Raw genomic sequence first — 15,729 nt, 5'->3', positions numbered from 1 at the left:
TTTCCTTAAGACAGAACAGATTTAAGAGCAGATATCTTATGTTGCAGGTAATGATCAGTGAGCAAGAAGCAAAGAAAAATAGCTAGTTTCATCTGGTAGCAATTCTCTGACTGCTCCTATAAGAGCAGAACAGTCTGCATCCAGACATGAAAAATTATTCCTTTCTTTCCTTATACTTCTTCATAACCTAGCAACAGATGAGGAAAATGCTGATTTAGAGCTTTAGAGGCAAAGACTCTAGATGTTGTCATCTGTGCCCCCAGATAGATTAGACTCTGCACCCTTTCTTTCTGTTTTTCCTCAAGAATGGGAAGACAGCTGGGACAGGACCCAGTAGTCTACAAATAGGAAGACAAGTGTTTTTTTTCTGTGCTGAATGAGTGTGGCTAGTTTAGGGTTCATTTACCTATGTCTAACAAAAAAGATAGAACGTGATGGGACGAAATGCAGATACCCAAGCAGAAACCTGAGGCTGTAAATCTGAATGACATACCACAACATGTTTTAGATTGGCTTGGATCTGGATACAAGTTTGGGCAGGGCAGTCACAGCACCATGATAATGCAGCTGGATGAATTTCACTAAAAAGTCATTATGTATTCACAGTATTACATGATAAGGTAGGTTAACGTGTATTTACTAGTTTAGGTCACCACTTGCTACAGCAGTTCCGTGCTGTATGCCATTTTGTGGTGCAGATACTACATTGTCCTTTATCATCAGTCAGAAGCATTTTGAAACAGAAGTCATCCTGGTGACAATCAAAGTAAAGCCTTGTCTTCAATCCTTCTCTTCCTCAAGACTTTCTTAAAACTACACCCATAAACAAATTGCCCAGACTAAGGCTACTGAGAAATAGCTATTAAGTAAAACTTGGAAAGTACCAATTTAGTCAGGCACTAGTTGGAAAAACAACTTACCTTGCAGGATGATCAGGATGAATATGGCTCAAAGGATGACAGTAAGACAAAGCAAAGCCATGTGTTGCTAATAGAGCTATCAGAATTCTCAGGGATGACCAGCTGGCATTGGCTCTGAAGTGGCCAAAGAAAATACTTTTTTCTGGGGAAAACATTCCTTCTAGCACGTAACAGCTGTTTTCTGTCAAGCTTTATGTTAGAGTGAAAGATTGACTGAATTCAGTTTATCCACTGAATTGTCCATAAGTGCTTTACAATGGCTTTAAATTTCACTAACCTTTTACGGAATTGAATGCAGGAATACTGAGAGTTGAAGGGTTGGAGAGCAATGTCAGAGAACAGAGATTCCTGTGAGAGGAGTAGAAACACTTAATATCTGTATATATGAGAAATGATCCAAGCCTAAAAATATTGTTTGTGACAGAAAACCAATTAGTATAACTTTCATTCTGTGCAGCATGCGTGCGTGCGTGTGCGTGTGTGTATAAAAATACATGTAACATGCAAGTTTCATTATATCCAGCATATATTTATACAGTGTGCCTATAGAGCCATGCAGATATGTAGACATGAAGAAGAGATGTTTCTGCTTAGGATTTTTTATTCAGGTACTTTTACGTTTTGTAATATCAAAATCTGGGTGATTCTGGAATCATAGTTCATTAATCTTGTCAGTATCAGATAGGAGAAGGTGTTAGAAGAAGCCAGATGGCCAGCTCTGTCTTTCAAAGGTAGAATTGTCTTTGAAGATGAATGGAGAAGAACCAAGAGTCTTGAAACTATTTGAATAAGTAAGATTTATCACAGGAAATCTTGAGACAGTTTCTAGGATTGCCATATAGCATAATTTCAATCATAGACCACACCTTTCTAACTCTGGAAGGGAGACCAAACTACCTTGGTCCAAGCAAGCCCACGTGGACAATGTAAAAATAATCCAGTGTTTGGGCCCAGACATCATTTACCCAATAATCTTGGACATACAAGGGGATATGCAAGATGAATATAGGATACATCTATCTATGCCTCATATGTTATCTATGGCAGATGGGCCAGTCCCCTGGTACTCCAGGAATCTAAATTAACTTTTGAAAAAAATAAAAGCCAAGACTAGTTTTGAAAGATAAGCTCACATCAATCATACTAAAATTTCTTACCTCTCTCTATAAATCAGTGGTGAAAATTTACATTCAAGATCTTCTGTTGACCTACACTTTGGATTATAATTTGCTTCTTTTTTCCTTAAAGTTTACTAGGATTTTTTTTTTTAGCTATCAGATAATTGAGTAAAAGGTATATGTCCCCAGTTACTGTGGATTTCTGAAACTTTGAAAGTCTTTTTTTGCTTAAAAGGCTACTCAGTTAAAAAAAACCAACCAAACAAAACAACAAAAGAAAAATCAATCAAAACCAACCAAACAAAAACCAACAACAACAAAAACAAAAAACCAACAACAACAACAAAAAAACCACAAAAACAAAACAAAAACAAAAAACCACCACCAACAAAAAAAAAAAAAACAGATAAAAACCCCCCCCAAACTCAATTTCAGTAGTCATGGGCTGGCAATATGTTTCTGAGTGTTGACTTTGCAAGTACTACTCTTTATCTACCTATGGGGTTATTTAAATTTAAAGAGATCGTGAAGAGCAGAGTCAGCAGCAGATTCCCATTAACTTATTTGTAGAATGTTCCATTAAATAAATAGAAAATAACAAATTGATCCAATATTTTATGGCTTAGTATATGCCAAACTCTGAAGGCCAGATAACAGTAGATTTTGGTAGGTGGATGATTTTGATAGATGGACCAATAGATTTTTACTAATATGGCTGCTAGTTAATTATTCAAATGAATAAAAGAACACTTTAGAACATAGGCCATACTGTGGTGGAAAGCATACACTAAAGAAATAGCAAATTATCTACTACCAAAAAGAAATATTCAGTATTATGAAAGGATTGTGCAAAATTAGTCTTTAATATGAAATAGATAATAAGACATAGAGCCAGACTTCCATAAAAGATTGGAAAGAAGCAGAATTTATCATGAGAGTGAGTGGTAAATCCACATCAGTATCTGAATTTCTGTAGCATTCAAGAATGTTTTCATTTAGCAATCATATTCTGGTTCATTTTAATTTTAAACATACTACTTCAAATCACAATTCCATTATTTATGCCCTGATTCTGCAAATAGTTATGTTATGTAGACTGTTGAGCAATCTGCAGAGTTTATTCATTAATGTGATTGTTAAGGAGCTTTTGTAACCTGTACAGAAAGATATCCTGGTGCTCTTAAACACCAATTTTTACTCAGGAAAAGTATGTAATAAATATGAAGTAAGGATTCTATTAGGAGCCATGTATTATATGTGGGCATGGAAATAATTCATGTTTTCCTATGTCTGTATATCTATAAAGTGCGCTGTGTTTATAGTTAATACATTCTACTATAATTTTTTCATATTTTTATGGATAATTTGGTAACAAATAAAATGTTCTGTATACTATCCATATACTTACGTTTATGACTGTTTAGCTATGACAGATAATTAGAAATAATTGTAATACATTTAGTTTATGATTATTAATCACAGCTTGCATTATAGCCCACATCATCATCACAAATGAGCCAGTTCTCTAACATTCAAAACCTGTTTTCAGTGCCAGTGTTCTGGGATATTTCTTCAACCATTGAAGGAGTTATGTTGTACTGTGTATGTTTTTGAGATGTTTGGGAATAGGTACCATAATAGGGGCATGAACCCTGAAAGGTCTACATCTGTGGTTTTTGCTTTTTCTCTGTATTGGCCTTGGATATAGCAGTGATGTCTGTACAGAGGTGATGATCCTCAGTTTTGCATTGTTCAGTCTGTAAAGATTCTATCATTGAATCCCTGGTTGCTGCTTTTCTGATCAGGCAGTTAGCAGTGATAGCATGTCTGAGATATTAATCTTTCAGAGAATGCTGTAGTATCCTTGATATCCTATCAAACAGAAGATCAATTTGCTATCCTTTGATATTAAAATACAAAACAACGTTTAAATTATATTGTAGAGTGTTTTACAAAGGTCTCTTGAGGCACTACACTGGAATATTGGGATGAAATGACATCGAGCTTAGCTATTTTATAATTGAAACCAGTCCCACTATGTCCCATAAAACCTCGTTAAATGAACCTAGAATGAGGAAAATGAGAAAGTCATTGAGTCCTATTAGTATTTGTGGAGTAAATAGAATGTAAGGATGAGTTTGAGATCATGTTATTTGTATTGCAGACACTAAAGATTTATCCACTCCCTGTTCAAAAATGTGAATGCTCCATAGATCTGTCCTGTAGGTTTTTTGAATTTGTATATACTTCCTATGGAAGATAAAATCACAAAGCACAAAAGCGATTGTGAGAAGAAATTTTCTAAAATTGCAGAGGTGAAGGTATTTGGGCATTGTTTTCCTTCTGATTATCCTTTTTACATCTACACAAAGGTTTATTTTCACTTTTGTAGCTCTGATTGAAAATAACTATTACTTCTCTGTTTACAAAGTGCCACTGATACCATTGTTCCTGCACCCTTCTAGTTCATTCCTGTAAATGTAGCAGATTTTTTATCTCGGGTTTTGTTTTGATGGAGCAAAGAGAAAGGGAGAAGAGCAAGGACATAGACTCAAGAGTATTACACTATTCCTGAAACTAGTAGAAGTTGTTCGGAAAGTTTATATGGTCCTCAGCCTGTGTTCATCCTTTGCACAGCTTTGGTGAGACCTATCATTACCCATGGAAAGTCCCTGCTTTTATTAATGTGTTTTATAACACATGCCATTTCTTTCCCAAAACACTTAAATTCACAAAATACAGTACCAGTTTCTCACTCTAAGTTTATAAAATGTGTCAGTTTTGTTCAGCTACTCGAAAGAGAAGCAAATCTTCAGTCTAAGAGGTGGTGATGTAATGTAGCTAGTAAATGAATGACTGCTTATTAGTCATTTACTTTCTTTTTTACTATTGCAACAGTATTTCATTATGGTGAAAATCCTGTCATTAGAGCAGAAGAGGCGTATTTTTGCATTTACTACAAGGATTTTGACTTTTCTGCTATTACGTGTCTTGTAGAGTAGGTAAGGGCTTTAATTTACAAGTATGGTGAATTTAAAGATTTGGATCTGATTCTGTAATCTGTTTCATGCAGGGGTACATATGCCTATGGAGAGAGTCACCGAAGGTAATGAGGGTTTTTAAATGCTGTGCCCTTGGCTGTCTGTTTACAGGATCACAGTTTTCAGACCAAGCTTTGCACTATTGAAATCTATGGAAATGTTCCATCGTATGAAATACTAGCTAAAGCTGATGTCAAATGCTAAACTTCCCACTGCTTGTTTAAGCAAAGTTCCTATCTGCAGCCATTGCAGAAGAAATCAGATTGTATTTGAATTATTTTCATATTGGAATTATTAACACGTACTTCACATACACGCAAAACACAACACTGAGATATTTCAAAAGAATGTAGGATAGTTTTTCAACTTGTGCTATTAGAAAATATATATGCTTGCAATAATTAAAACTGGAGTAAAGGGATGAGTACATTACTTTTTATGCCAGAACCACACAGTTGATATTTTAAAGGTAGATTTCAGCGGAGGGGAGGTACGTGTGTGTGTGCAGGTGAATCACACTGAATTCATTAGTAACTGAATATCCAGTTTTTTTTCTGTATTTACCTGGTTATTGCCTTAGTTGCTGTTTACTGCCTTCTGAAATGGTTGGCAGTAGTTTTTTTTTTGTTTTTGTTTTTCCAAAGGTTTTATTATAATATTTCAAATAATTGAAAAAAATAGGGTTAAAATGAGAACATAAAATCTGTAGTTAATGGAGGCTTTTTGCTTTTTTTTTTAATCTGCAAATGAGAAGTATAGAAAATTTGAGATCTCCAAAAAACAGTGTAGAACATTCACTTCTGAAATTACGTTTCTTTGGCAACATGCATGGAAAAGATTTGGAAAAAAAAACATAAGTGCTGGCAAAATTTGTAGGAATGTTGGAAAAAAATTTAAAGAGTTGGCATAAGAATTCTTTTAAAAATCCTTATTCACATGTGAAATGAAAGTAAAAAAGCATCTGTCCTCTTTTATGCACACTGACTAAATAAAACTGAGTAATTATATTTAGCAAGTATGAATTTTCTAAACAGAACTCTGCGTTTGGCTTTCTTTGTTATTTATTCTAGTACACTAAAATATTGTGGTTGAATATGGGTGTATTTTCGAAAAAAACCCACCAACCACCAAACAAAACAGTGAATATAAAAGAAGAAAATATTAAAATTTTCAAAGATAATGATCTTAGTTTTAACATGAAATTTTAAGACTAAATATTATTTATAGAATAGAAAATACCTTGGATCCATACAAACTTATTCACACACCGTAGTATAGGTAAATTGGAAGTTCCTGCAGAATTTTTACCACTGTAACTATTTTGTTCACTCAAATGGAAGAAAAGCATGCATGTTAAGGTCCTAATCCTATAAACATTTAGTCATATTGAAACTTAAATGTGTTTTATATAAACCAATTGAGCTGCTCATATCTATAAGGTTGTATTTAGCTGTTTGAAGGATCAGAAGAATCATTAAGAATTGTCAACTGAATTTATTTTATTTGCTTAATTTGTTTATTTTTCATTCTATGACCAAATGTAGCTACTCTTCAGTGGAAATAAATAGGAATCTCGAAACAAAAATGAAAATCAGTCTTGTGTGGCTCAGAAATTATCACACTTTAAAAAATGATAATATATGAAATCTATTTTACCATCTAAAATAAGCATTTTTGTTAATAATAATGATGAAAAATTATTTTAATCTCTTAATTCCCTCTAATTATTTTTTCTTTTTACTATGGGTGTACCATCTTACTGTTTGTTTATTGCAATCATATTTGTTTCACACCCAGTGCTGTTAAAAGTAAGAGCTAGATACATGATATCATTACTGTGATTTACAGTCAGTAGAATTCCTAATTGACTTGGTCCTTTATGTTGAACAGTTCGGGCCGTGGTACTTGCCTTGATAATGAGCCTCCCAAGCGTGACTTTCTTTATCCAGCTGTGGCCCCAGGTCAGGTGTATGATGCTGATGAACAGTGTCGCTTCCAGTATGGAGCAACATCCCGCCAATGTAAATATGGGGTAAGAAGTCTTAATCCTTATGCTGAGTGTTCTGCTTAGTCATTTGTATATATTCCTTTATAATGTAAATCTCTAGTTAGATGCAGAAGTGGGTTACAGATTTCCAATAGCGTGTGTGATGCCATCATACGTAAGCAAAGGGTACATTTTAATCCTTATGCTGCATCTTTTGCTTGAGTCATTTGTGTATACTGCACACCAAAATGCGTGGGTAACAATGAGCTGGGGAAAGCATTCTTTAATTTTAGGAAAAAAATAGGAGCCCAGAACACTTGATCTTGCTCCTTGTAAAGTGTACTACAGAATTTTCCCTGATTTCATTTAAATAAGATCAGGTTCATGTTGTATTAATCTTGAAACATGAAATCTGTTGTGTTGGCTTTAACTTTTCAGTTTAAAGCTACATTTTGAAATTACTTTTGTAATTGCATTGATTTGTCAGGTCTGGTTTGGTTTTGTTGTATGCGTTCTGTGGGGGTTTTTTTGGTTTGGTTTTTTTTTTTTTTTTTTTTTTGGTCATTTGGTTTTCCCCCCCAACACTGAGTTTATTGTTTCTCACATTGTTAGGATCTTTTTTGGAAAGATGAATTATGGTTATGGGAACAGAGGAACATGAAGCTGCATAGCTGAATAGAATACTGAATAGCTAAGTACTAGCAAAGCTTTGTCTGCAAGTACCAGTGTGCAATAATTAAGGTAAATAAATTTACAGTAGAAATAAAAACCTGCACACTTAGGCCATTATGCAATAAATTTATAAATATGCACTTAAAATCTTGCAGCCCAAAGTATGTAGTAAAAGGATGCATTCTGCTCTGTTTGTTATCAAATAATCAAGCTGAGACTAAATTAAATAAACCTTGAAAACATATCTAGTGGTTTAAAAGTAAATATTTTGAAAAATATTTCAATTTCTGTATCATTAAATTAAAACAAAATAATAATTGAATTTATACTCTATTTACTTCTCTAAAGGCTAGCTACAAAGAAAGTCCATTTTTCATATCCCTGTGAGTGATAAATGCCGTATTATTCTGGGGATGTCTCTTTGGCAGATTTCATTGTGCAAAGGATTTAAAACCTGTATGTACCTGGCTGACTAGCTCACTGGGTCTTCTGATCCCTCATCAAACCTCTTTTGGCCTTTATTGTTCATCTTTAACTTCTCACTTCCCACCACTGTTCTTTAAGGGCCCCATTTCCTGTCACTACATCTAAGTCATACCCTTTTTTTCTCCTCCCTTTTTTCTTACAAATTCTCACCACACACTCTTTTATTTTCAGACTAAGGAAATCTACGCGTATTTAGTCCATGATTTATAGCACAGCCTGTGGAGATATATTGCATTTTAAATTAAACTGGAGAGATGATAATGTGCAAAACCTGGCTTTTCCATGTGTATGTTACTTTTTTCACTGTTAAAATATGTAATCATTGTTGTGATGATCAGACTGCACATTACACTTCCTTTCTTAAACTAGTTTCTAAACCACAAACAATTGGAAGTAATGAAGATGAGTAGGTAATTTTGGCTTTCTGCCTTCTGCTTTCTTTTGTTTTACAGTTCCCTTATAGTTACAAAAAAGAGGTTACAGTAAATTGAGGTAATAGTTAAAAAAAGTTATGTCTTCATGTGGTATTACCAGTCCTCTGAATTGATACAGTGTATTGTGTTTCATCAGTGTGCCATGAATGTGAGCATAACTTACAGGTGTCTCACAATAAAACCCCTATTTTTAATATTAGGATTCAGACTGCATGTATTAATATAACAGGTTATTGCAGAAGTCTGGTAATATCCACTCTGAGAGATGATACGCATTTGAAATAGCGTCTAAGTTTAAAAATATTATCTGCCATGGCCATAATGCTCTAAATGTGATGATGATGATTATGATCATACAGATTTCAAGTGATAATTTTAAAGGGGGAAAAAAAAAGTTCTTGGAAGCTTGTAGTGCAGATGGACAACATCCACGCAAGAAAGACCTGTTCATATATGGAAGAGATTTTAGAACTGATTGGTGGAACTAGATTCATATACCAGAACAAGCTAAGTTGAATACTCTGCTCAACTCTTTCATTATCAAACATGAACACTCTGTGCTTTGGATATTCTTATTTTATGTACTTACTATTCACGTGAAGATGCCATTAAAAGTTCATTGATCTTATTCTAACAGTCGTGCAACTATGGAAAGAAAAACATAGTAAAAATCCTGATTTAACAGTGGACCTAGTTCATATACTCATTTCTTTCTAGCACTTCTTATAGACCTTTTTATTGGAAGTACCTGATAAAAAAGGGGTAGACCAGGTTTTCCAACATGGGATTTAGTGACCAAGAAGAAAATAAATTCTAAAGCAAAGGAAAATCTCAGAGAAAATTGCTTGCCTTTTTCTCTTGCTCATGTTCTTTACTGATTTGTGGTGGCGAGACATGACAAGAGAAACAGTCAAATTCTCAAATCAAAGGCCGAAAAGCTACAAGCCTCCTTTGGCCTCTGATGTAGCTGTCGAGATAGTTGTTGTTTTTAAAGTTACTTGGAAAATCTTCATGTCCTTTCTGCTTTGGAATTCTGTTGTAATGTCTTACTAACCTTTAGAAAAATTACCTCCTTCTACCATCTAGCTTTAGTGTTAATCTGTGTTCATTGTCTTTTCTCCCATATTTCCTCATCTGTTCCATCTGCATGTTTATTTTAAATTGTTTGTTGCTTTTATCATAGATCATGTCCTAATCCTGCAAAGAATTTTTCACATTATAAGTACATGAAGCTTTTCTCACTTAGGAACTTGAAGTTAAATACCTGGAAAGGTGTTTGACTGATCAAGACATCAGAACTAAAGTACTAAAGGGGCTGCAAGTTCCTGCCTATCTATATGTGTGTTTACTGACAAAGAGGCAATTTCACCTTAGGAGGAGTTCTTTAGTAGTTGTTTTGATACTATTGTAAGTACTAGACCTAATTAAACTGTTCAGAACTGTTCCAGTAAAAGCATTGCAGCTATTCCCCTATATTGTTCAGCACATTAAGCTGGTCAAGAATTCGAAGAGATCCTTTAGCTTTGAGCTGAAAGAAATAAAACTACATGTTAGCAAGTAGACAGTGATCCTTCTAATATTACATGCGCATTGTTCTTTATAGTATACTTGCCACCATTTCTGATACACAAGCAATTTTAGAGAATTTAAGTGAAAAAACAGATACTTTGAATAAAGAATTGAGAGGCAATGTATCAAGCTACTTAAAATATTTAATTTTTAGTGTACACTTTCAGATTCAGAATTTATGACTTATAGTAAGCCAGCTTGTAATGGTGGAAATTTCACCGTATAATACTGACGCATAGCTTTTTCATAAAGGTAATGCATGTTTTCAGGTGTCTGACTGGATTCACTGGAGTGGGCGATTTTGAGGTTTTTTGGAATGCGCTAGTTCCTGTCCATTTATGTAGCTACTGGATATGCTACATCTTCTAGGTTGATGCAGTGTGAATTCTCTTCTGCTGATTGTCAAGTGTGTCTCAGTTCTTTGCTCTGTTTTTATGCCAGTTCCCCCAGTAGTTCAGAAACTTTTTCAATCCTTTTGTCTAGGTGTGTGTAAGGAGAACTTTTCTCATTGACTCCTTACCTCCTTAACCTTTCAGCATCTGCCTAACAACAGTTGGCTGTTGGTTGTTTCTGGGTTAACTCAGGAAAGAAATCCAGTCTTGACTTTGAATTTCTCTGTTTTATGAGTTTAAATAATACCTGGAATATCCCTGACTGTAACTTACAGATTTTGTGGTTCAAGGCAATGCTTAGCTTTAGAGCTGGTCCCCACATTTTTAGGACAGAGGCTAAAACCTCAGACATTTTAATAGCAGTTAATACTTTATGCATATGGTTGATATTGCGGTGGTGCATTTTATGATCTGTGAAGCTGCTGGCTGCTAGCACGGGTTTCAGAGATAGTGCCTTACAATTCTTTAGTGGGTTTTTTTTGTTTGGTTTTGTTTTTTTTTTTTTGCATTTTATGCTTTTCCAGCATTATTGGTGTCGGTAAACATTTTGAGTATGGGGAAAAGGGAACAAACTCTCCTTTCCTTTGCATACATGGCTTCACTGCAATCAGCAATACCACTCTTTGTGTTTTCACAGTAGAGTTTAACACATCAGGTAATGAATTTTAGCTGATGACAGGTAGCTCTCTTCTTTGTTGTGGTCTTATGTTTTCAACTAAGTTCTCCAGTTAGTTTGCCAATTAAAATAGCTTTAAATTCCAATACCAGATTTTGTTCATATTTTGTTAGTGCATTTTGGAGGACAACTAGAGTTCAAACGATGAATTTACTGCTTGTAAACAGACAGAATGAAGATATTATCAGAATAAGGAGTCCTGCTGCCTTCAATAGCTCCCTTGCATTAGTTGTTTCTAGGAAGTTTTTAATGAGTTCTGGTGAGTGGCCATAAAGTTAGTTACCATTAATGGAAAGCTGCGGGGAAAGTGCTAACTACAGAAATATAGGACATGCAGTTGTCATACCATCACTGCTTCCCAGTTTCCCACATGCTAGTTCAGAGACAGAATAGTTTAACTGAATTAGTTGGTAATCACCAAAACTAATTGCTATACATAATGATTCTATGATGTTACTTCTGAGGCAAAATAACCTGAATAACAGTCAATCGTTGTAATCAGGTGATACAAACTTCAATGTTAGTGAATGAAACTGTCACTTTTTCATGAAACACTGATGTGATTTACTCCAGTTAAATAAAGGGAGGCATTAAACTTGATGCAGGGATTTTATAGGAAGGTGAAAGCAGATTCTGGAAGCTGTTTTTTCAGGAATAAAGGCAGTGAAGTCACTGGTGTATCTTTGCACCAGCACTACCAGTTCACTTTTTTTCCCTCATCCATTGATACTATGACTATGATTGTGCATTCACTTGAATCTGTATGTAGTACTTACTAGCTCACTGAAAAGTGACTTTTTTTCACCTGCTTGATGTGTCCTACCATGGCTAAGTCGCTTTATATTTGGTGTTTGTTAGCAGAGCATAAGTGGTTCAATCAGATGGATTTGTATTGCATGGTTCACAAACTGATATTAATATGTTTATGTGAAGAGAGAAATTGAAGATCCTGGTATTGTACTCTGTCATTTTTATCAGCCTTTTCATAATTTTTTATTTTATAAGGTCTTGTTGATCAGGTGCAATACCTCTCATCACTATTATGCAGGCCTTTTGTGTTTAGAATGATGAAAGTTTAGAGCTCTTCTTGTGTAGGGACTTACAGGATTGTGCTGTAATTAAGAACATTTGAAATACCTTCTGCTGTATTCTTAAACTGAAATTTGTTCCCTCTTTTTTTAAAATATTAGGATGTATATAGCCAAGAGAAATTCCAAAGATTTTCCTCTTGCTGAATCATAAAAGTAGTTTGACATCCTTTTTGTATCTAACAAGTTCCCGTAGTCACTCTTCTTCTTTCCTATGACTATATTCTCTCCAAACCCTCTTTCTCCTCTTGACTTTCCCTTTCCCTTTCCCTTTCCCTTTCCCTTTCCCTTTCCCTTTCCCTTTCCCTTTCCCTTTCCCTTTCCCTTTCCCTTTCCCTTTCCCTTTCCCTTTCCCTTTCCCTTTCCCTTTCCCTTTCCCTTTCCCTTTCCCTTTCCCTTTCCCTTTCCCTTTCCCTTTCCCTTTCCCTTTCCCTTCTTTCCCTTTCCCTTCTTTCCCTTCTTTCCCTTTCCCTTTCCCTTTCCCTTTCCCTTTCCCTTTCCCTTTCCCTTTCCCTTTCCCCCTTTCCCCTCTCTTCTCTTTCCTCTTTCTCCCCTTCCCCTTCTTATTCACCTGCCCCTCCCCCTTTCCCTTTCTCTTCCTCTCTCTCCCCTCTCTTTCTCTTCCTCTCTCCTCCTTCCCTTGCCCTCTCCCCTTCTCTCTCCTGCTCCCCTCACTCTCTTCTTTCCTTCTGTCCCTCTCAAACTCTCCCTTCTTGCCTTCTCTCCCGCCCTCCCCCGCTTCTCTCTCCCTGCTCTCTCCCTGTTCTTCTGCCCCCCCCACTTCTCCCCCCACCCCCCTTTTCCTCTTTCTCTTTCTTTCACAAGACACACAGATGTAACACCAATGTGCCTGCGTCTTATGAAAACTGTTTAAAAAGTGCCAGTGGAATTTGGTGATCAAAGCTGGAGGAGTGCATTAGATGATAGTAGAAGCAATAATGAGATTCCAGATGTGGTTTGAATAAATATGAGATAGATTGCATGGGTTTGAAATGGAAGATGCTACTTGGAGGTGACTGACCTTGTGGGGCTTCTGTAGTTTCCATAAGGTTCACATAAGCACCCAATATTTAGGAAAGAATGCTAGTAAGTTAATACAAATGTACAACTGAAGCTTCGGATTCTATTTCACATTCTTTCAGCATGTTGTGATTCATAACATGCTGCACCACTTAATGAGCATTTGGTAGTGGAGCACTAAAATGGTAACTTTTGGGTGCTTATCTGAACTAAACTTTGAACCTTCTGAAGTTCACCTGTAATTACAGTCTTCTAGTTTTAATTGTGTTGCCAGCAGTATTTCAGCAGTGAGGCTGAAAATACTCTAGGTTCATGCTTTTCGGGTATGAATTGTAAGTTACAATTCAAGCTAATTATTTTAATGCTCTGTTCTAGCAAATGCTCATCAAGAGGTGCAGCATATTATAGATCAAACTTGCTGAATTAACATAGAATTGTAATTAACATTTTATGAAATTAAATTTCCAAATTGTCATAGTTTAATATGCATTGTGAATGTATTTCCCATCTTATTTTTTTTAATATTATGGGCCAAACTGCTAACTTTTGTTGGATGCTTTCATTAATGTTGAAAACATTAAGAACAGCACAGCAATTTGATTTTTGCTCATATTGCTGAGTTTTCATTGTGCTGTATTGTTACCATTTATGATGATTATGATATAGGATGCTTAGATGTTACATAATTTGAAATGCCTATATGTAACTCTGCATGATGCAACAGGAAGAGGCTCCATCTTTGATAACACTTAGGCAAAAGGAAGATAATTTGATTTGCTGTTTTTTTTCTCTAGATGGGTTCAGCTTTGTTTAATTTACTGCAAATACAAGCATCCGAATTCCAAACTGAAGTCATGGAGCCCTAAGATACACCGTTACAGGTTGTCATCTATCTTGTCTTGATCTTGTGAAAGGCCTCAGCTTCAGTTTATGTTTCCAGGATTTTTAAAACGCTTTCCCTTGTTTGCTTTACAAATTAGTAGTTATTAAATCCACACATTTGGAGACTGACTTTGAGGTCACTGACTACTTTTCAGGTTTGCTTCTTTCTCTTAGTTTCAGTAAATTATTTGCACAAATTTAATGTTGGCAAAAGATATGTTAGCTTCATCCTGTGTCCGCCAGTGAAGAAAAGGCTACCCTAAAGGGTCACCTTATGTTGGTGTGTGGATGGGTGTGGGTGGGTGGGTACGTGTGCATGTGTGTGTGCATGTTAGTGTGAAAAAAGCAGTGTACTTTCTAGTGGTGATTTTGGTCCTGACCTTTCCAGGGCAGTTAGTCGTGTGTTTTTAAAGCCAACTTATTAAAAACAGTTGCTTAGAGATGTTACAGATAGGATGGTGGTAGTGAAGAGATAGCTCAAATCAATAACCATGAAACTAAGGTATTACCAGTTGTAGGGTTGAGCTGGAGAACAGAAAGCTTTTTGCAACTTAGAATTTCTCTGTTAACTTTCCAAAATCTGAAAATAAAGGAGACATAACCATGGTAGTACCTGATAAAATTCCATTTTCATTTAATGAAATAACAGCACAGATGGATTTTTTGCTTCTTTTTAGATATCTTACTTGTTTTCAAATTACTGTTAATGTTATTTTTCATTTCATGTACAGGGTGATGGAGAATGTAGTTCAGATTTTACTTCTTCTTTTAAATGCATAACACCAGGGGAAAATAAAAAACTTCTTAAATAAGTTTGGCTATATTTAAAAGAAATTACAAAAATACTTTAATTTCTTGTTTTAAATATAAATTACTTCTACAAATTGATGCATTATGTTATTTTAGTTAATAAATCCCCTGTTTCACATAGTTTCCCATAAGGAAATACTCTGTTGATTTTGGGATATTGTATGTCTGCCTCAAACAGAGCTCCTTTCTGATTTAAGCAGACTTTTGCTCAAATATGAATAGTACGATACAGCCCACAGTAATTTTGCATCACTTTTGCTTTGTTTTTAGGTATTTACTAAGGCACTGTTAAGGTCTGAATAAGGACTACCAGACTATGTCAGTAATAATACTTAGTTTTGATACAGTGCTTTTCATTGTAGCTCCTAAAGCAATTTAAGTAAAAGGAAAATATTTTGCTAATTTTGTGGAGTAGGGAGGTAAGCTGACATGCTTCGAATCATCCTACAAACAGATGAATGATTGAAATAGTTTTGGAGTGCTGTATCCATTAATTCACACAGTTCAGCTGGTTATTTGTTTGGAATTAAAACGTCTGGGTGATGTTAGTTCACTGAATTTGGAGGAGTCTAGTGCCATGAAGAAGCCTGAGTATACAGAAAGAATCCTATCAGAAGGAAATTGTTGAATACTC

General features: G+C 35.2%; 1 protein-coding gene across 1 annotated transcript in view; it reads left to right on the top strand.

Annotated features, from left to right (window-relative positions):
• The window catches only part of ADAMTS6 (ADAM metallopeptidase with thrombospondin type 1 motif 6), a 162,950-nt gene that overhangs the window by 78,547 nt on the left and 68,674 nt on the right, over positions 1-15,729 (top strand). The window contains exon 11 of the mRNA XM_033009174.1: positions 6,970-7,111. Coding sequence (XP_032865065.1) covers positions 6,970-7,111 — 142 coding nt within the window. The remainder of the gene's footprint in view (positions 1-6,969; positions 7,112-15,729) is intronic.

Source organism: Tyto alba, unplaced genomic scaffold, assembly GCF_018691265.1.
Source record: "Tyto alba isolate M040663 unplaced genomic scaffold, T.alba_DEE_v4.0 Super-Scaffold_42, whole genome shotgun sequence".
NCBI lineage: Eukaryota > Metazoa > Chordata > Aves > Strigiformes > Tytonidae > Tyto > Tyto alba.
This window is presented reverse-complemented; position numbering and strand designations above follow the sequence as displayed.